Source organism: Gallinula chloropus (genome assembly GCF_964237585.1).
Source record: "Gallinula chloropus genome assembly, chromosome: 28".
In the NCBI taxonomy this organism is placed as follows: domain Eukaryota; kingdom Metazoa; phylum Chordata; class Aves; order Gruiformes; family Rallidae; genus Gallinula; species Gallinula chloropus.
This window is the reverse complement of record NC_140113.1, coordinates 1,419,992-1,439,822: the sequence shown is the minus strand read 5'-3', so window position 1 is coordinate 1,439,822 and position 19,831 is coordinate 1,419,992. Positions and strand designations below refer to the sequence as shown.

The 19,831-nt window shown below is 59.3% G+C and overlaps 1 protein-coding gene across 1 annotated transcript; it reads right to left on the bottom strand.

Annotated features, from left to right (window-relative positions):
- Positions 1-234: 234 nt before the first annotated feature.
- POLRMT (RNA polymerase mitochondrial) lies at positions 235-19,480 on the bottom strand (the record flags this gene model as incomplete). Its single annotated transcript, XM_084276303.1, has 21 exons — positions 235-850; positions 1,719-1,789; positions 2,258-2,340; positions 2,805-2,877; positions 3,193-3,291; positions 3,541-3,590; positions 4,263-4,376; positions 4,588-4,674; positions 5,396-5,575; positions 6,747-6,869; positions 8,658-8,780; positions 9,360-10,139; positions 10,368-10,610; positions 11,282-11,452; positions 11,792-11,959; positions 12,126-12,275; positions 13,045-13,231; positions 15,473-15,603; positions 16,698-17,452; positions 18,295-18,390; positions 19,423-19,480. 21 exons carry the CDS (start codon positions 19,478-19,480, stop codon positions 801-803), a joined length of 3,792 nt encoding a protein of 1,263 aa, XP_084132429.1. The 3' UTR covers positions 235-800.
- Positions 19,481-19,831: the final 351 nt, after the last annotated feature.

Sequence of the window (19,831 nt, the reverse complement as noted above, 5' to 3'; positions counted from 1 at the left end):
ACTGGGAGCTGCGCTCAGCTCCTGCCAGAGCCCTGCTGCAGCTGCACCAGCTCCCTCTGGGCTGCAGGGAAGTTTTCTCTGTTTCTGCTACAAAAGCAGGTTCAGAATGTGACACCAAAGCCCAACCTGTGAGCAAAGCGGCTGTGGGACACACACACACACACACATCAGTCCCACCTCCCCAGGATAAGAAGAGTGCAGCAGCCTGTGGACTGAAGGATGCAGTTCCCAGCCTGTATTTCAAAAAACACTTTATTTACAGTATCATACACCCTCCCCCTGGGTTAGTGGTTTTCCTGCTTGAGACACAGTGAGCAGACATGAAGCCAACCCCTGGAAAGAAGAGGCTGCAGCAAGGGGGCCCAGCAGCTGTAGAGCAGCACCCACCCTGAGCAATGAGGAGCAGGAGGCTCCCGCTGTGGCCAGCTACCCACCCCTCAAGGCAGGGGCAGCGAGCTGCTGGAGGTCACAGCAGGCTCCTTGTATCAGTGTGAGGATGGAGAGGAGCCAGCCCCATCTACCACTGCCCCTCTGACCCCCCAACACAAGCTGTGGCCCTGCCCAGGGCTCAATGCCCCTTCCCCAAGCTGCAGGCAGTAACAGTGAACAGTGCAGACACCCCATCCCCCACCAGCCCCTTCTAGCTGCTCCTCAGAGTCCCAGTTTGCCCCAGTATCTCAGAGCGGGGCAGGTATCTTTCACTGGGCTGGTGGCCATCCCCACTTTCCCCAGGAGATGTGGGACAGAGGAGCCTCCTGGCCAGTGCCTACTGGCAGGCAGCAGCCCAGGGGTAGCCCCCACTAGCTGAAGAAGTAGGTGGAATCCATCACGTTCTTCAGGTTGAATTCACCTGTGGGAAACAAGGGAGAGGAGAGGTCAGGGGAGGGCAGGGAGGAGATGGGACAGTGGGGACAGAAGCTGCCCTGAGCCCCACTTCAGCTTCCTGCAGAAAACTACTTCAACTCAGCCCTGCTGTGGGGGTGGGTCAAAGGCAGGGAGGATCTCTGATGTCTTCCAGGAACTGACTCCCTCCCAGTTTATCCTCCCAGTTTATCTGGGACAGCCACAGGAGGAGCAAGACAGAAGAGTGGGGGCAGGGAAGGAAGAGAGGAGCACACTGCCTTGGGGTATGAACCTGCCCTGGGACTGTGCCCACCACGCTGGCTGCTCACCAGCACTGGAGCACTGGCCTGTTTGGTTCTGCAAAGGCAGGAGCAGGGTTAGCCAGATGGGCTGGCAGAGGCAGGGCTGAGAGATTAGGAGAGTTAAACTAATTGCCTTAATCCCATTGCATGTGTATCATCTAGATTCTGGCAATTACCATGCTGAGGGCCCCCCAATCCCCCTCAATTCCCCCCCCCTTCCCCCCCCCCATCTCCAGGCAAATGCCTCGTGGTTGGAAACAGATGGGAGAGGAATGAGAAGACAGGGGATGGGATAAACTGGGTCGCCCTGAGGAAAATCCCAGAGGCTCAGCTCCAGGGAAGGCAGGATCACTCCCAGGGAGGCTGGAGGGAGCGTCTCAGGGTACTGCCCCACACTCCACAGCCCAGGCCAGGAAACCTGCTCCTGGGGCACAGCTTGGCACGGCCAGCCAGCCCCTCAGCACCCCAATTCAGACACCACATGAGCTCGGTGATTTCAGAGCCATTTTCCATCTCCTGGTCCCTGTGCCTCCAAACTTACTGAGCCTGGCAGCTCCCAGCCTCTGCTCCTACCTGTCTTGGGGACGTTAGAGAGCTGCTCCATCAGTTTCTTCTGCCAGAGGGCTCTAGTCTCTGTGCCGGGGCTGGATGAAGCAGGAGGAAAGCAAATCAGTACAGGAGCTTTGAGAGTTGCTTTGGTTTGGTGAGACACTGCATTGTGGATCACCAGTTTCATATATGTTGCTATAAAGTCCTGTTATCATTGTTATATCTCTCTCTGCTATCCCTGTAAACTCTTCTTATCCCAACCCATGAGGTTTTGGTTCCTTGGGTTTGGGTTTTTTCCCTTCCCTCTCCCCCCATCCCTCAACTTCCCCCCACCCACTGCCTTTTGAAGAACAAGTGACTGCGTAGTGCTCAGCTCTCAGCTGGGGCAAAACCACAACAGAGGTCTAGAGGAATCTGGGAGTCAGTGAAGATGGAAGCACAGCTTCCCTCTGGAACAACCCCTGGGCAGATGATACACTGAGGGACAACCTCTAAGTGTACTTAGAGCACTTAGGGACAACCGCCCCAGGGAGAGGGAATGGGTGCCAAGAGGTGAGGAATACCTGCAGTACTTCTCCAGCATGAACTCAGACAGATCCTGCAGGATCTTCTCGTTGTGCAGAGCCACAAATTGCTGCCGACAGATCTGATCCAGGGAGGAACAGTGAGCTGCAGGTTAACAGGCGTATCCCCCTCCTTCCCCTCAGCGCTCCTCAGCCAAGACAGGTCAGAGGTGAGGGGCAGGGAAAGCAGAAGGCAAGAGTGAGAAGGGGGGACTGCCAGACAAGGGTGAAGGGAATCAGCCTGGGAAGCAGAGGCCAATCCCTGTTTCTCAATCGCAGCATTCCAGGGGAGAGCCCAGGACCAGCTCTGCCAGGCACTGTGCTTAGCACTGCCTTAGGGACACACTCCCTGAAGGGGTGGGAGGAGATGGGGCTACGGCACTAGGAGATCAGCTGCAACCACCAGCGAAAGCACCCCAGGGTCACCTCACCTGGATAAATAATTCAGCCTAGGGAGCAAAGCCCAGGGGAAGCAAGGGCTGGCAAGTGCCCAGAGGACAGATCAGCAAGATCCCTGCTCACAAGGGACCCAGGGAGACACTTTTACCTGGTTCATGACATCCACGGTGAGCGCGTGAGTCCAGTAGCAGTCGTGGACGGAGACGAAGGTCAGGCCCTGCCTGGGAGGCAGCAGAAAGCGCCATGGAGCAGCGTTGAGAGGCCCCTCCCTACCACGTCCCCTACGCCACGCAGACCCTCGTGCTGGAACATAAGCAGGGACCCACACAAGGAGGGGGACTCCCTGCAGAGCCAGCTAACCATGGGACATCCTCAACCCAGCCCAGCCACCTCTCGACCTTTCTCAGCCAGAAGCCTCTGACACCCTCCCGCCAAGGAAACCACCTTCCCGTATCACATGCCTTGTCCTGGTGATGCTTTCCCAGCAGGGATGGAGTCCCAGGACCAGGGAAGAGCCCTGGCTGCCCGCTCCCTACCTGAAGCAGTGCAGAGCTGTGAGCATCATGTGTGTGGAGTCCAGGGAGTGGATGAAGTTGGGTGGGAAGGCGTTCTTCTGCTTCACTGTATCAGGCTTCCTGCAGCACAGAGCGGGGAGAGACAGGGGCTGGGGCACTTCCAGGGCCAAAGATGAGAGTGCCAGCACAGAGGTCATGGCTGGGAGTGGCAGGGCAGCCCCAAGGCCCCGCTGAAGCACGGGGCCCTGCTCCTCTGGACACCAGGAGCTTGGGCACCCCTTGGCAGGTTCTGTCAATGGGAAGGTTTTGTCCCCAGAGTACAGGCTGGGGACAGCAGGGGCACGGTGAGGACCGTGGTTTCATACTTACTGGCTGCTGTTGGCGTTTTTCACAGTCAAGTGCTGCATGCCACAAGTCAGCTGCAGGGAGAAATAAAAGGGATCAGCTGTCACACTGTGCTCAGCCAGCACAAGACACCCAGCACCGCCCTGCACTTCCCACGGAGCGGGAGCTACTCTGCTCTGCAGGTAACATCCCTGGATGCAGCGCTGGGTCTGGGCAGGGACCTTTCAGGGCATCCCAGTCACCACCACAGCTGTCACTTGGCAGCGACACCTCGCCTGCTTTCCCTTCCCGAGGATGCTGGCAGGCATCCTTCACCCCTTCCCAGCGACAGGCTGATTCACCCCTGTGAGAGCTAAGAGAAGGGCTCCTGGAGGTGAGACAGGCTGGGGAGATGTGAGTCAGCGCGGCAGCAGCGCATGGGAGGCGAGAGCAGCAGGACTGAATCACGCGAGCCCCGAGGAAGGCTCCGCGGTGCGGGGAACGGGCCCGTGCCCCAGCTGCCTGAGTGGGGTGGGAACAGCAGCGATTCCTCACCAGCCCACCCACACGCTCCAGGTCTCTGCAGGGAGTGATGAGGCTGAGGATGTGCCTGCACACTCAAATCCTACCTGCTCTGCAGGCTCACCCGCAGGAGATGCCAACCTGCCCAGCTTTACCTTGCTGCCACCAAGCCCAGCTGCCCTTCCCCCCAGCTCCCCAGCGTGGCAGGGGGATGGAGAGGTGAGTCCCACACCCCAGATACTCACCACAGAGGACTTGGACCGATAGTAGGGCTGCACAATGGGAAGACCCAGGGGTGTGACCCACTCCACTGTCCTTCCCGACTGGGCGATGAGCTTGGCACTCTCCGTCAGCCAGTTCTTTAGCAGAGGCGAGTGGGGAAGAAAGTGGCTGGAATTAGTATAGGAAACTGGGACACCCCATCCCATCCCCTCCCAGTGCAGGTGAGCATGATGGCCCAGTGCTTACGGGCACACCCTGTGCTGGGACAGACCCAGAAGAACCCATGGCACACCCCCTGGTCTGTGTGTGGCTGGGCCAGGGAGGGGTAAAAGGAAACCAGCACCTTACCTGGATGTCTCGGGTTGCTGAGAACATCTCCTTAATGCCATTGAACACCTGCTTCACGAGGTATTGAGATGCTTCCCACAAGTATTCCTGCACAGGGCAGAGCAGGGGTCAGGCAAAAGGGCAGCAGAAGATGGGGAGCAAAGGAGTGAGAGTGAGGGTAAGGTGAAAGAGTATCTCCCCACTCCCAGGTGCTGCAAAACTGCCTCCATCACAGACTGCACTATGCCTTGAGCTGTTACAGATGGCTGTGGGCTGTGACAGAGGGTGGCTGAGATCAGCATTTCAGAGAGCAACTTGTCCAAGGACAGGCTGGTCGTTGTAAGGTTCCTGGGCAAACTGAAGGCTCTTGCTGCCTTGTCTGCCCCAGGAATGCAACATGCAACAGAAACACTCCCAGCACCAACCTGCCACAGCAACTCACCTGCTCAGGTGAGTAGGTAAGGGCTGTCTCATGGTGGACTCACCCAACTTCCAAGAGCTCTACTAGAGATGAGGGCCTCTTCCAGAGGGAAAAGCGGCTCTACAAACCTTGTTCTGCACCTGAAGCACCCGCTGAGGCTGTCACACCACCAAGCTGGGCCCAGGAAGGCTGAGGAGCAGCCCTACCTGAAGAGACCCTCCCCACCCACATGTGCTGACAGATAGCTAGCGACAAGCCAGGTATGGGGGGGCTCAGTACTGCACCTCCCTCTGCCAGGTGAGATTCGGGGTGGGGGGGGTAAGGACAGGACAAGGCAGGAAGAAAACCCACAGGAAGGACAGTGTGGGTACCACTCCCAGCACTGCTGGGGGAGGCCAGGATTGCTACCTCAGGGAATTCTTCAATCTCCTTGAGACGCTTCTCCATCTGCAGCCGCCCGCCGTAGCGCGTGACGCCGTACACCACCGTCATCACCGTCTGCTTCACCACCTTGCGGCTCACGAAGCCCTGCAGCACCTGGGCAATCTTCACCCCATGGTCAGCATCCTTCTTCCGAAACTCCTCCACCTGAGGGGGAGGAGAGAACGTGGGGTCACCCCTTCTTCCCATAAGCCACACTGGCCTGCGCACCCTCCTCGGCTTGGGGAGGGTCATGGGAACAACAGGGGACCCTCCAAACTGCACGCTGCCTGGCTTGAGCTCCCATCAGGAACGCTGCAGCCCCGTTAGCAGAGATCATCTGCTGAAGGACTCAAGAGGCATCTGGAGCTTACAGATAACCCTGTCTGTGGGGACCAGAGCTTCCCACTGCTGCCTCAGCAGAGCGGTGTCACTCGGCAGCTGGGCGGTGCCGGACATCACAAGGACAGGGCGCTTGGACTGTGACTCAGGACTCAAAGTTCTCCTGCTTCTGCCACCCCAACAGCAACTCCACTCAAACTGCACACCCCCCACGTGCTCCCCCTGCCCTCTGCAGCAGTGCTGCCCAGATAAAGCATGCAGAGACCTAGAAGGGAGAGCCAAGGGTTCAATGCCTGTCCAGAGAGCCTGGCACGTCTCAGTGCGCTTCCCAGCGGGCTCCTTTCACGCTGTGGCGTGCCAAGGAAACTGAAGAGTGAGCAGCAGTGCCAAGGGCTGCATCTCTCCCTCTCCCCCTCCCTCCCAGCCAGCTCAAATGAAGAAAATCCCATAACCTGCAGGGCCAGCCAGCTGCGCCCAAGAGATGAGGAACACTCACTGCTCTCTTCAGTCTCTTCTACCCTACTCTCCCAGCCTTCATTGAGGAAAAGTCAGGACAGCAGAAATCCCTGCTGATTTCTCACAGCTATCTGTCAGTTGAGATGTCCAGACAAAGCCTCAGGGCAGTGGCTGCCACGGTTCCCATTCAGGGAGGGGGTGGGGAAGAGTCTCTGTCTGTGACCAGCTTTGTGCTTTGCCAGAGCTCTTTACAGAATCACAGAATCATAAGGGTTGGAGGCACCTCCAGAGCCCATCAGGGTCCAACCCCCTGCCAAAGCAGCTCCCTAGGACAGGTCACACAGGTCGGCAGCGTCCAGACAGGTCTTGAGTATCTCCAGAAAAGGAGACTCCACACCCCCCTGGGCAGCCTGTCCCAGGGCTCCCTCACCCTCACTGGTCTTCCCTCCACCTTTCTCCCTGGAAGCTGGAGTGACCCCAGGCAACACAGCATTAGGTGCAAGAGGACAGACACCCCCCCCGTGCCCCCGCTGTGCCTCACCTGCTGGGCCACCGCGCTGTACACGTCCTGGGGAACGCTGCAGGGCATCAGATTGACAGACATGGCACCAATAAGGTCCCGGCCTAGAGCTGCATAGTGCTGCAGACCATTGCAAGAGCCGTCCTGGCATGGGAAGAGAGCAAGGGGGAAACAAGTGTTAGTGTGTGGCCAGAGCTGTGCTCATCCCCTGCGGCTCTGCAGCACAGACAGCCCCCTGAGCCAAGGGCACTGCCATTTCCCTGCCTCTTCTGACTGCTCATTCACCAGTCTCCATTTTTCCAGGCTATTTTCTGGCCAGTTTTCCTGCTACCTACGAGGTTTAAAAAGAGAAAACCTCCTAGCACGCTCCCCTCCCCTCCATGAGCTTTCACTGACATCAGAGCTCTGTGAAAACACTGGTAGACAGAAACATTGGAAAACACACATCAGCCTGGGATGCTTGGAGAAGTCCCAGGAGCCAGCAGCAAAAACAACCTGGGAAAGCCCAGGAGAGGGCTCAGAAGCAGGCCAAGATCACACAGCAAGCCAGAGCTGACTGGGAGGCTCCAGCGCTGCGTCTGTGCCGTGGCTGATGAAGACATCCCTCTGACAGCAAACAGCTCTGAGCCAGCTTTTCCCAAGGCTGCAGTTAGAGGCACGCTGACTGATGTGTCACCACGGCTGCCCCCCCAGCCCTCCTGCACCCAGATCAACCTGGAGGAGACAGCAGGACTCAGACAGTGGCACAGGAAGGTCCTGGTGCTGCCAGAAATGCTCCTCTCAGAAGATGTGCTGCTGCTTCAGACCCTCCCTGCTCCTCCCACGCTTGGGTTCTGCCAGGTCAAAGGGAGTCTGCAGCTGCTGGCAGGACCAACCCTCCTCTCCTCCTCCCCACACCCTGCAGTGCAGCAAGTCACAGAGCTGAGAACAGACAGGGCTCAGCACAGGAGCAGCCTCTGTTAACCAAGCACCAATGACTCAGGTGCAAAGAACCTCGGGTGCCCTCCAGAAGAAGTCCTTGCTTGAATTTCATTAGCAGCACCCTCCACACACCCCCAGCTGCTCTCTTGATCTTTTGTTGTCATAATATCAGTTTAGACAGTCTCATACATATTCCAGACCACTGCTACAGGCAGAATACACCCCCATGCTCTCCCTACCACCACACACACACACACACACTTCATTAGGGCCATCTGATCTTCTAATGAGATAAATGAGCAAACCCCTCTCACCAGGAAAACAATTAATCATTGTCTCCCCTGCAGCAAGGGGATTTATCAGTGCAGACAGATAGCTGGCTGGGCAGTGGATCTGCTGGGATGCAGCAGGCAGAAAGGGCTGAGTGGCAGCACTCGGCTCCTCCGCTCGGAGCGTGGGCATGCCTGGGACCCAGGAAGGATGGGGCACATGGTGAGTGACAGCCATGTCACTCAATGTGGGGAACAGACCATCTCTGTCCCCCCTACAAAAGTCCAGACTTCCCATCCTGTGCTCCTGCAGAACAGCTGCGCTCCAGCCCCAGCACAAGAGCGGAGCAGGGGTACCCCAAACTCCTGGGACAGCACGAAGCACTTCAGGAGCACCCACAGCATGTCCCACCCAGCCAGGGTCCTGATCCTGTGGCTGGAAAAGGTAACACTGGGCAGGCTCTCACCCAACAGCCATCTCTCAGACAGGCTCTACTCCAGCCAAAGGGAGGGAAGCAGCACTTGACTGGACCAGCTCATTAATGGCTGTGCAATACAGCAAATTACTGGAGCTCTGGAGCCAAGACGCCTGCAGATTGGGCTCCCATTCTTAAAGAGTCTGGCCACGTGGCATAGTGAACACAACACTGGAGATCTGGATGTTTCCACCCTGCCCTGAGCTTCCACCCTGCCCCTTTTGAACCCCCCCAGTTCAGGCCACACAGATCCATCTGGCTCCCACCTGGTGAACTGGGAAGTGAGAGACGTAGGCTGCAGGATCCGGGGACCGCAGGGCTTTGGCGATCTCCATGCAGCACGCCAAGGCTTGCCAGGGTTCATCAGTGTCCATCCACCACTTCCTGCCCTGGGAATGGGAAAGCACACGCCTGTGTGGCACCCAGAAGCAGAGACAACCCCCCTGTGCTCCAGGGATACACCAGGCAAAGGCACCTCCTCCCACCACACCTCCAATTGCCCTGTATTTCACAGTGTTTTCAGATGGAAACATCAGTCAGGAAACTCTGCAGTGCTGTTTCCCTTTTCCCTCCCAAGCCACTGTCTTCCAAAATGCTTTTGTTTCAAAGCTTGATTTAATTTGAGGCCAAGTTGGCTGGGGCCCTGGGCAACCTTGTGTAGCTCCAGGCCTGGAGGTTGGTGGCCCTGCCTGTGGCAGGGGGGTTGGAGCTCTGTGATCCTTGGGGTCCCTTCCAACCCAGCCCAGGCTGGGATTCTATGATTTCCATTTTCCCTTACTTTCTAGAAGCTATGCTAATTAAAAAGATCAGCTAAGTGACCTCTGAAGTTAAAGACAACACAGAGCCTTTCTTCTCAGCACATCTGGGCTCAAACACAGAGGAACTTCCCAGCCTGGGTGCTGGTTCCCATGTGGATACTCCATGGTTCAGGGTCCCACCACTCCATCCCAAGACCATTCCCCACCTACCGTGAGCGGGTGGTCAGCAGAGTCCAGGATCTCCTCCAGGAGCTCGTTGGCATACTCCAGCCTCTCCTGCAAGGAGTTTTTCTTCTTCAGCCCCGTGAGGTTAACGAGGTGAATCTTCAGCCAGTCAAGGCCCTTGGGACCCAGCGGCCTCCCCTCTGCAAAGAGCAGGATGGCACGAGTGACATCGTTCCCAAGGTGGTTGAAATAAGGTGGGCAAGGGTAAGTCCTGCCTCGGAAGTCCATGTTGTGAGGAAACCAGAACACCTTGTCCCTGACGTAGTTGGCGATGGAGAGCTTGTAGAGCGCATCCATGCGCAGGCTGTGCATTTCAGCAGCCTTCTTCTTGCACAGCAAGAACTCGTGCTTCTGGGATTTGTCCATGGTAGAGGAATTGCTGGAAACAGGAGGAGGTCTGGGGGCTTCTGACATGGGTGGTGGGATGTCCAGCTTCTCGTTACCTTTGTCATTGAAGATGGAGATGATGATGTCCAGCACCGGCTGGTTAATCTTCCAGGCGCAGTTGCCCAGCTGGTTCAGGGCATCCAGGATGGGGTGGAGGTTCACTGAAGGACACTGGTCCAGCAGCTGCTGGTGCTGGACGGCCCCCTCCACAAAGCGCATCAACTTGGTGTCGTTCAGGACAAAGGCACCAAAATGGGGGGAGGTCCAGGGCACTGGGGGGCACAGCATAGGTATGCTGGAGGAGTTAAAGGTCAGCATGGTCTCCACAGCGTCTGCCATAAGCTGGGAGAAGATGGGATGGGGCTTTATCAGCCCAACCTGGAGAGGAGAATCAGATATGAAGGTCAGCAGTAGAGGATTAGGGTTGGAGTCTGGAAGAGCCACCATGTAACTGTCACGTTAAGGACCAGCACTGTCTGCACACCAAAAGGCTCCTCAAAAGTGTCCCTCAGCAAGAAACACAGGGAAGGAGAATCACCTTGCAAAGACCTAGTTCCCATGAAGAAGTGTCCTGCATAGCCCCAGCACCCTTGGGACAAGGCTCACCTGCTGACAGCTGCCACGGAAGGAGTAGATGTGGTAGAGGGCAGGGATGAGCTTGGACTCCAGGCGAGGATTGAGGATGTTCCTGGGCACCTTGACAGCCTGCACCATGAGCTCCAGCATGTACATGCCCAAGCGCATGAGGAGCATGAACGGCCAGTTGCAGTCCTTCAAGGTCAGGGAAGACCCAAAACCTGCTTCTGCCACCAGCTTCTCCCAGTATTCCCGTGGCAAGTACTGGTTAGGCTGGGAGATGGAAGGAGAAAGTTGGGTCAGCTGGAGGGACCAGCCACGCTGCTCCCAAGGGGTGGTTGGATGGGAGCTCGGTACCTGGAACACGGATCTGAGAAGGACCCTTCTCAGGGGTGTCCCTGTGGAAGGAGACCCTTCCCTTCCCTGGGGAAGCACAGCTGGTGTGGTTGGGGGAAGCCCAACAGCAAGAACCTGCTTCTGCTGCAGGTCAGTGACTGACACACTGCCCCCCACCATCCTCACCCTCCCATCCAGGCCACAGATCTGTCTCCCCCCACACCACATACAGCTCTGAAGGACCAGCTCATCCATCCCTCAAGCTGCCCAGATCAGTGGCCTCAGGCCCTTTCTCCACTCCCATCCCACCCTGCCAAGCACACCCCCCTCAAGCCCCAGAGCTCTCCTGCATGATATGCCTGGTTCCAAGGGCTCAACTGCTCATTTAAAGCCTTCTGGCTCAGTGGTACCCACTGGAACACCAGAACCATGGGGCCCACCAAGCATTACATGGTGCCTTACTGGTTCTGGTGGCCTCTGTAGCAGCTTCCCAAAACCCAGACCTTGTGCTTGCAAGGAGAGTGGACAGACAAACCAGCCCACCCCATCTCATCTCTGCTGCTCTAACCCATGGGCCCCAGGACCAGCCCTCTCCAGGGTGCACTGACCTGGCTGTCCCTTGCCAGGAGGTGGATGTAGTCCTTGTAGACCGCCTGCACCTTCTCCAGATGGTGGCTGTGCAGCTTCCTCAGGGTGATGTATCTGTTGTAGACTTTGGAGCCCATCTCCCGAGCCAAGAAAGCCAGGGATACTCCTTGTGGAGAGAGGGTGTTGAGGATCTGAGAAAGGGGAAGGCAAAGAGGGTCTTAAGGAAAGGGGAACAGAAAGACGGAGCAAAGAGACAAAGGAGGAGTTAAAGACCCTGTGTGGAGAGCACAGAACAAGGCCAATCCCCATGATGCTGAGCAGATGAGGAAGAAAACAAGGCCAGGACAGAGCAGGCACTTCTCTGGCTGCTCAGCACAGGGAGCAGATGGAGCCTGCACCTAATAACCTGGGAAACTTTGAGGCTCACGCTCCAATCCTGCTGTCCTGAGCAGGACACCAATGATTTGTGGCAGCCCAAGGGCTGTCTGGGCAGCCCTGTCCCCCTCCATGAGGGCAGGGCAGGGTCCCACCTGCAGCATGATGCCCACATACTCTTCACTTGGCAGCAGGCACAGGTAGGGGTAGAGAACGTTGTAGCCTGATGTCATCTTGAGCTTGGACATGTCCTGTTTGGACTTCTCCAGGGCCTGGAGGAGGGAGTCGTGCCACTGGGAGCGAAGGGAGGCCAGCAGCTCGCGCTACACAAAGGGAAGCGAGACAGGAACGCTGTGAAGAGTGTCACCAGGGAGCTGCCCCCCTCCAGCTTTAGGCTGCTCACCCTTGTGTCTCTCTCTCCCACAGGTCCCTTCCCTCTGGATGTGCAGCCCCCCACCCCCCTCCCAGCCCAGACACCCTGAGCTTTACCGCCTGAATGGCTTGTGGGGTCAGAGGTTTGGTCGACTCCACTGACTCGATGGTGACAGTGTTGTCCAGCTCCATCTCCAGCTGCTGCTGGAAACGTTCCTGCAGCTCCTGCACAGAGAAATCCAGCTTGGGGAACGACACCGTCTCCTCCTGCAACAAAGTGAGATGTTAAGTGCCAAAAAAACCACCCAGAGGAAGAGGAGGTGTGCTCCTTCTCTCAGCTTCCCAGGCTGCAGTCCCTGCTGAAGGCATTTTTGGGACCGCTGAGGTGTCTGGTGGGCAAACCCCAGGGGAGTCTGGGGTAATGGGGCTCTCTAGAGCCTGATCTGTTCCTGTGCCATGGCCAAGCATCCCCCCCCAGACATCCCCCTCCAGCATACAAAGGTCATCTCAGGTTTCCAGCCCCTCGAGAGGCTCCAGGGGAGCTGGAGAGGGGCTGGTGCCCAGGGCAGGGGGGCCAGGCCCAGGGGAACGGCCTTCAGCTGCAGGAGGGCAGCTGTAGAGGGGCTGGGAGGCAGGAATCCTTCCTGGGGAGGGGGGAGGCCCTGGCACAGGGTGTCCAGAGAAGCTGGGGCTGCCCCTGGATCCCTGGCAGGGTTCAAGGCCAGTTTGGATGGGGCTTGGGGCACCCTGGGCTGGTGGGGGTGTCCCTGCCCGTGGCAGGACGCACCAGGAGGCTCTGAGGGCCCTGCCCACCCAAACCAATCTGGGATTCTATGATCCCCAACACCCCCACTGTTCACTTCCTCGAACAACAAGAAGTTGCCCGATGATTTGCATGAGCTACTGAGCAGGGACCAGCTAAAAAGTCCCTCCCATATATTAGAGCCCTGGGCTGGAGCTGGGGACACCAGTGACACCACCTGGCCAGTCCATAGACCTCTCCAAGCTGCAGACAGCCCTGAGCTCTGTGGCTTACTCTGGAGTAGAAGTCCTGGAGCAGAGAAGACTTGCAGGACTGGGGGCTGGGTGGAGGAGGCAGCTGGTAGTTGGGCTGGACAATCCTGATGGCCCTCAGAATCTGCTCCTGCTCATCTTCCTCAAACAGGCACTTTTGGAAGAGCTCATCCACGTGGAAGCCTCTGCTCTTTAACTGCTGCAAACATCTGAAAAGAGGAGGCAAGACAGGCTTAATGTCTCCAAGGAGACTCTCTCTGTTGGACAGAAGCCAGCAGATAATGAGGTGGGGGAACGACATTTGGGGTCACCCCTTTCGAGCTTTGAACATTTCAGGCTTTTCCTTCATCACTTGTGCCCTCAACAGCATCACCCAGACCCACGTGAGACACCACAGGATGAGGAGCCACCCTTCCCAAACCCCTGGCAGCCACAAAAACAAACCCCTCTCCCAAGGCAGGGCCTCCCCATGCCAGGCAGCTCCCAGCAGCCTTCCTCTGTACAGCCCCTGGTGCCAGGGCTGCAGGATACAACCTCTCAGGCTCACTGGAAAGGCTCTGAGAGCCCTGTGCACTTGCCCTGGGGTGACTCTTCCCTCCTCCTGCATGCTCATCAAAGCAGCAACTGCTCCCAGCCTTGCAGCAACTCCTGTCTGCTCCAGCTGATGCCTTGCCAGTCTCTGCAGGGAAGAACAGTAGGTCTGGGGAGGGGATTGTGCCCCTGGACTGGGCACTGGGGAGGCTGCACCTCGAGTGCTGGGTCCAGTTCTGGGCTCCTCAGCATCAGAAGGACATTGAGGTCCTGGAGCGAGTCCAGAGAAGGGCAACCAGGCTGGGGAAGGGGCTGGAGGGTGAATCCTCTGAGGAGCAGCTGAGGGAGCTGGGGGTGTTCAGCCTGGAGAAGAGGAGGCTGAGGGGAGCCCTTCTCCCCACCTCCCCTGCCCTGCCAGGAGGGTGCAGAGAGGTGGGCGATGGTCTCTTCAGCCAGGGGACAGGAGATGGGACAAGGGGCAATGGGCTCAAGCTGCCCCAGGGCAGGGTCAGAGCAGATGGGAGGGAAAAGTTCTTCCCTGGCAGAGTTGTGAGGCTGTGGAACAGGCTGCCCAGGGAGGGGCTGAGTCACCTTCCCTGGGGGTGTTTAAAAAAGGGGAGATGAGGTGCTCAGGGATCTGGTTTAGCACAGGATGGGAATAGTTGGACTTGATGGTCTTAAAGGTCTTTTCCAACCTTGTGATTCTGTGAATGGTGCAGAATTGGGCACAACCAGCCCATCTGCAGAAGGCAGATGCCTCAGTCCCCCCAAAAGCACAACTGGCAGCAGGACAGGAGCTCTCCCTGCCCTTCACAGGCAGCCAGCAGCCAGTTCTTGGGGCTGCAGGAGCTGCTGGGGTGGGAGCTGGCTCCAGAGCACAGCCTGTCCCGACAAGGTCACCCGCCTCCGGTTACAGTGATCAATTATCCACCCCTCCAGCCCACACCTCTGCTGAGCAGGCAGCTTTCCCCATCACACCAGGGTGAGCAGACTGAGCTCTGCTGCCATTGTAAGACAGAGCAAAGAGATGCTCAGGTATTTTCACCCTCAAATAACCCTGGCTCTCCCCTCCAGCAGAAGGGAACCCAGGGGGCTGGTCACAGCTTGAGCAAGGAGCAGGGGGCTGCATTTCCCACACCAAGCCCAGGAGCCAGGGAACAGGAGCACAGCTTGCTGGACTGCAGCAGGAACAGCCTGAGCACCTGGAGCTGCTGCAGCTCTTGCAAGGCAGCTCCCTTCCCCACAGCCCCTATCATTGCTGGGGATCAGAATCCTCTGCAGCCCCCAACACCTCCCACCCCCAGCAAGGATGCTGTGGGACCACATCCTCCTGCCTCTGCTGTGCTGGAGCTGGGATCCTGGGGATCAGCAGGACAGACAGACCTGGGTGACAGCCAGGCCCCCACCAGCTGCAGGAAGAAAAGCAGGCAGGAGGAAGCTCCTGACACCTTTGGGAATGTACAAGAAGCCCAGGAGGTGACAAACAGCACCCAGAGTTGCAACTGCCCACTCTGTGAATCCCACTGCTGCATGCACCCCAGCTGGACCTCGGTACCTCTGGGAGCAGGCAGGAGCTCTGGTGAGGAACAGCTCTACATCTGTGAAGAGCCATTCTTCCCCCAAAACCACCCCACAGCAGCCCAGTTAAACAAAGGACCTCCCACCTTGCACCCTCAAAGGGACCCAGCAGTCTGGGAGCAGGGTGAGAAGCAATCCCTGTCCCGTGTGCTCCCAGCACAGGCTCAGGGCTCCAGGCCATGCTGCTGCAGTGTCCAAATTTAGGAAAAGAAGGGGAACCCATTCCCTTGGAGGGGTGTGGAGCCTGTCAGCGAGCTGAGGGGTGCATGAGGCCAGTGATGGCCCCCAGACCCACCCAACCTGCAGCATTATGTCACCACAAAGTCCCTCCAGCTCCTTACCTCTCGATGGCTTGGGCAGACGACTGGTTCCGGCCCATACACTCCAGCAGTGCTGCATAAGAGTCCAGGTTGGGCTGGAGCCCCCCAGCCTCCAGCATGGAAAAGAACCGTTTGACACGCTGCAAGCAGCCCTGGGGATGGGAAGAGAAGGGAAGGGGGTTGTGGACTCATGCACCAGCAGCCCCAAAGCACAGCTCTGCACCTCTCTGCTCCTGTTCAAATTAAGTCACGTCTATCCTGCTCTCCCTTTCGTCCCCGTGGAGCCACATCCCAGGGAGCAGCAGCCTGAGGGTTCAGAGGCCTGAGGGTTTGGGTGCCTGAAGGTTCAGAGGCCTGAGGGCTCAGGGGCCTGAGGGTTCAGAGGCCTGAGGGCTCGGGGGCCTGAGGGTTCAGAGGCCTGAGGGCTCGGGGGCCTGAGGGTTCAGAGGCCTGAGGGCTCGGGGGCCTGAGGGTTCAGAGGCCTGAGGGTTTGGGGGCCTGAAGGTTCAGAGGCCTGAGGGCTTGGGGGCCTGAAGGTTCAGAGGCCTGAGGGCTTGGGGGCCTGAAGGTTCAGAGGCCTGAGGGCTTGGGGGCCTGAAGGTTCAGAGGCCTGAAGGTTTGGGGGCCTGAAGGTTCAGAGGCCTGAGGGTTTGGGGGCCTGAAGGTTCAGAGTCCTGAGGGTTTGGGGGCCTGAAGGTTCAGAGGCCTGAAGGTTTGGGGGCCTGAAGGTTCAGAGTCCTGAGGGTTTGGAGGCCTGAAGGTTCGGGGGCCTGAGGGTTTGGGGGCCTGAAGGTTCGGGGGCCTGAGGGTTTGGGGGCCTGAAGGTTCAGAGGCCTGAAGGTTTGGGGGCCTGAAGGTTCAGAGGCCTGAGGGCTCGGGGGCCTGAAGGTTCAGAGTCCTGAGGGTTTGGAGGCCTGAAGGTTCGGGGGCCTGAGGGTTTGGGGGCCTGAAGGTTCGGGGGCCTGAGGGTTTGGGGGCCTGAGGGTTTGGGGGCCTGAAGGCTCGGGGGCCTGAGGGCTCGGGGGCCTGAGGGCTCGGGGGCCTGGCATCAGCTCCACCCCCCTCAGCACCAGCCAAGCACCCCTCAAACGAAGGCAGACAGAACCAGCAGATAAAGCCACCACCAACTGCTTCTCCCAGCACAAACAAGGCTCTTCCTCCCGAGCCAGCCCCCTCCCTGTGTCCCCCCCTCAAGCCACCCAGAAAAGCTGCTGGCCAGAGCAGGGCAGCAGCTGCAGCTCGGTACCTTCCTCGCCCAGCTACTCATGACGATGTTGTAGGCGTTGACATCCAGGAGCTTCCTCTTCACACGGGACTTGTGGTACATGAGGAGGAAGCGCTCAGCCTCCTGAGGCTGCTGCAGGAACAGGAAGCATTCCAGGCTGGATTGGATGGTCTGCTGCAGGGTTTTGTACTGGCTGCTGTCCTTGTCCTCCAGCACTCTCCGAGATCTTTGCGCCTTTGCACCCTCCTTCTCTGCACCCCCTTTCTCTGCACCCTCCTTCTTTGCACCCTCCTTCTTTGCACCCCCTTTCTCTGCACCCTCCTTCTTTGCACCTTCCTTTGTCACAGCCATCCAGGGCTTGCCATGGGTGCAGGCACCTTGGGAGCCAGCATGGCCATCGCTCCAGGCAACAGCTGCTTTAGCCTTTGGGATATTCAAGCTCTTCTTGGCTTTAGCTTTGGCCTTCGCCTTGCCTGTTGGTTTGGCCTTGGCCTGGCCCTCCTGAGCCAGCTGTGAAGCAGTGATGGGTAATTTCTTCTCCACCTTCAGTGGCTGGTCAGACATCTCCTCCTTCAACTTCTCAACCCAGCTGTCTGGCTGGGCTGGGCTCTCTCCCCTTCCCTTGGGAGCACGCTGCTTCTTTGTGGGGCTGGGAGCCACCACGTTCTGCAGCTGGTCCTGGTACTTGTCATTCCTCAGCGCTGCCAACTCCACTTTGTTGAGTGTCACTTCTGGGACATTAGTGGCTTGGAGCTGCTTCACCCGAGCCTTCAGCACTGCCAAGAAACACACAGCCAGGGAGAGGTGAAGGGACACACGACGTGGCAGAGGGTTGAGTCCCAACCCAGGGTCTCACCTCCAGGAAGGTTTAGATTAGATATTAGGGGGAAGTTCTTTCCAGAGAGTGGTGAGGGGCTGGAACTGTCAAGGCCAGGTTGGATGGGGCCCTGGGCAACCTTGTGTAGCTCCAGGCCTGGAGGTTGGTGTCCCTGCCTGTGGCAGGGGGTTGGAGCTCTGTGACCCTTGGGGTCCCTTCCAACCCAGACCAGTCTATGATTCTATGAATGCCCAGGAACACGTGTGGGAAAAGAGGGTTCACACAAGGACATCCTCCCTCCTTGGCCAGCCTTCCCCCCAGCAACCCTGCTGCTTTCACCACTTCCTGGGGACCCCCCTGAATGCCATGGCCCACCCCAGCACCCCAGGGCACCCAACAGTGTCACTGCAAGGGAAAAGCACCCACCCACGCTCACCTCCTCTCTAAGGACCTCATGCTCTCAGCTCACCTGGGCAAAGAGCCCAAAGCCAGAGCATGCTCCAGCTCAGGCTGCAAGACCCTCACACATTTCTCTCCTTGAGGACCACCCTTTGTTTTACAGAAACTCAGTGCTCCCCAAGGTTAGGGTGGGCCTCCAGGTCCTCAAGGCAAGACAAGAGCTTGCTTGGGGGTGGGGGGGCAGTAAGTCCATGGGAAGCACCACATCCTTACCCAGGCTACAGGCATTTCCAGTCCAAATATCTTCTTTATGGCAGAATGGAATGGGAAGACCCCCAGAAAACCTCCCAGGACACAGCACAAGTGAAACCCCTGCAGCTCTCCCAGCCCTCTCAGACTCACCTTCCAGCAGCTCCGTCCTCTCACAGATGGCTGTCCTCCTCGCCTTCTCCTTGGCACTGGCAGAGGAGTAGCTCCTGAGAACACTCCATGGGACCCCTGCAGTGCAAAGGCACAAAGAGCAGGAGGTCAGAGGAGCCCTTACACTGCCCACAGCCCTGCCCCACAGCCCTGCCCCACAGCCAGGCAGAGCATGAGTGGCATTTCCCAGCTCCTCCCGTGGCTCCCAGAACCCCAGCACAGAGCTGGGGAGCGGCAGCTCTGTGCCCTCAGGTAACAGGGATGCCCCCTTCACCCCAGGGATGCCATGGCCCCCAGGGCAGGCAGACTCTAGGCCACAGCTGGGACAGGGCCCCAGGGACACCCACATCCACCCTCTGGGAGTAAGAGTGGCCCAGGACACTCACAGTCCCCATCTCTATCCGGGGAGGCCCTTCGCACAGCAAGACCCTCACAGCCCCCTGCTCTGCCACAGCTGAGGCATGGGGACACCAGGGGATCCCACCAGCCCTAGTTCCAGACCACAGGGACCCCGCAGGCCCGAATCTGCCCGGGGGTTGAAGACCAGGCCCCGGGACCCCACAGCCCCGCTCTGCCCGGCGGACAAGGGCCAGGCCCCGGGACCCCACAGCCCCGAACCCGCCCGGGGGACAAGGGCCAGGCCCCGGGACCCCACAGCCCCGAATCTGCCCGGGAGTCAAGGGCCAGGCCCCAGGACCCCACAGCCCTGCTCTGCCCGGGAGTCGAGGGCCAAGCCCCGGGACCCCACAGCCCCGCTCTGCCCGGAGGTCGGGGGCCAGGCCCCAGGACCCCACAGCCCCGCTCTGCCCGGGGGACAAGGGCCAGGCCCCAGGACCCCACAGCCCCGCTCTGCCTGGGGGACAAGGGCCAGGCCCCAGGACCCCACAGCCCCGCTGTGCCCGGGGGTCGAGGGCCAGGCCCCGGGACCCCACAGCCCCGGCCCCGCCCGGGGGTCGAGGAGCAGGCCAGAGGACCCCACAGCCCCGCTCTGCCCGGGGGACAAGGGCCAGGCCCCGGGACCCCACAGCCCCGGCCCCGCCCGGGGGTTAAGGGCCAGGCTCCGGGACTCCGCGGTCGGGGCCAGCCCCGGGCTCCCCCTCCCCTCCTCACCGGCGCCCCGCAGCCGGGCCGGGCCCAGCAGCGCCGCCCGCAGCCGCAGGAGCGACATTCCCCCGCACTACGCCGCCATGCCGCGCCGCCGCCACGCACTGCGCAGGCGCCGCGCGGTGCAGGCCGGGAGAGGGCGGTGAGCGGCACCGCCGCACTACAACTCCCGTGAGGCAGAGCGGCCGCGCCCGGCTCCCCCTGGCGGCCGCGCCGGCCCCGACGGGACGGGGCGGGACGGGACGGGACGGGGCGGGACGGGGCGGCGATGCGCGGGGATCGCGGCGCTCGGGGACGGCGCTGCCCCTCGCCCTTCCCGGCCCCGTTGTCGGTGCGGGACCGCAGGCGGACACACCGCCCCCGGGGCTGAGCCCGCCGTGGCCCCGCGTCCCCTGTCCGGCTCGGGGAGCCGGCC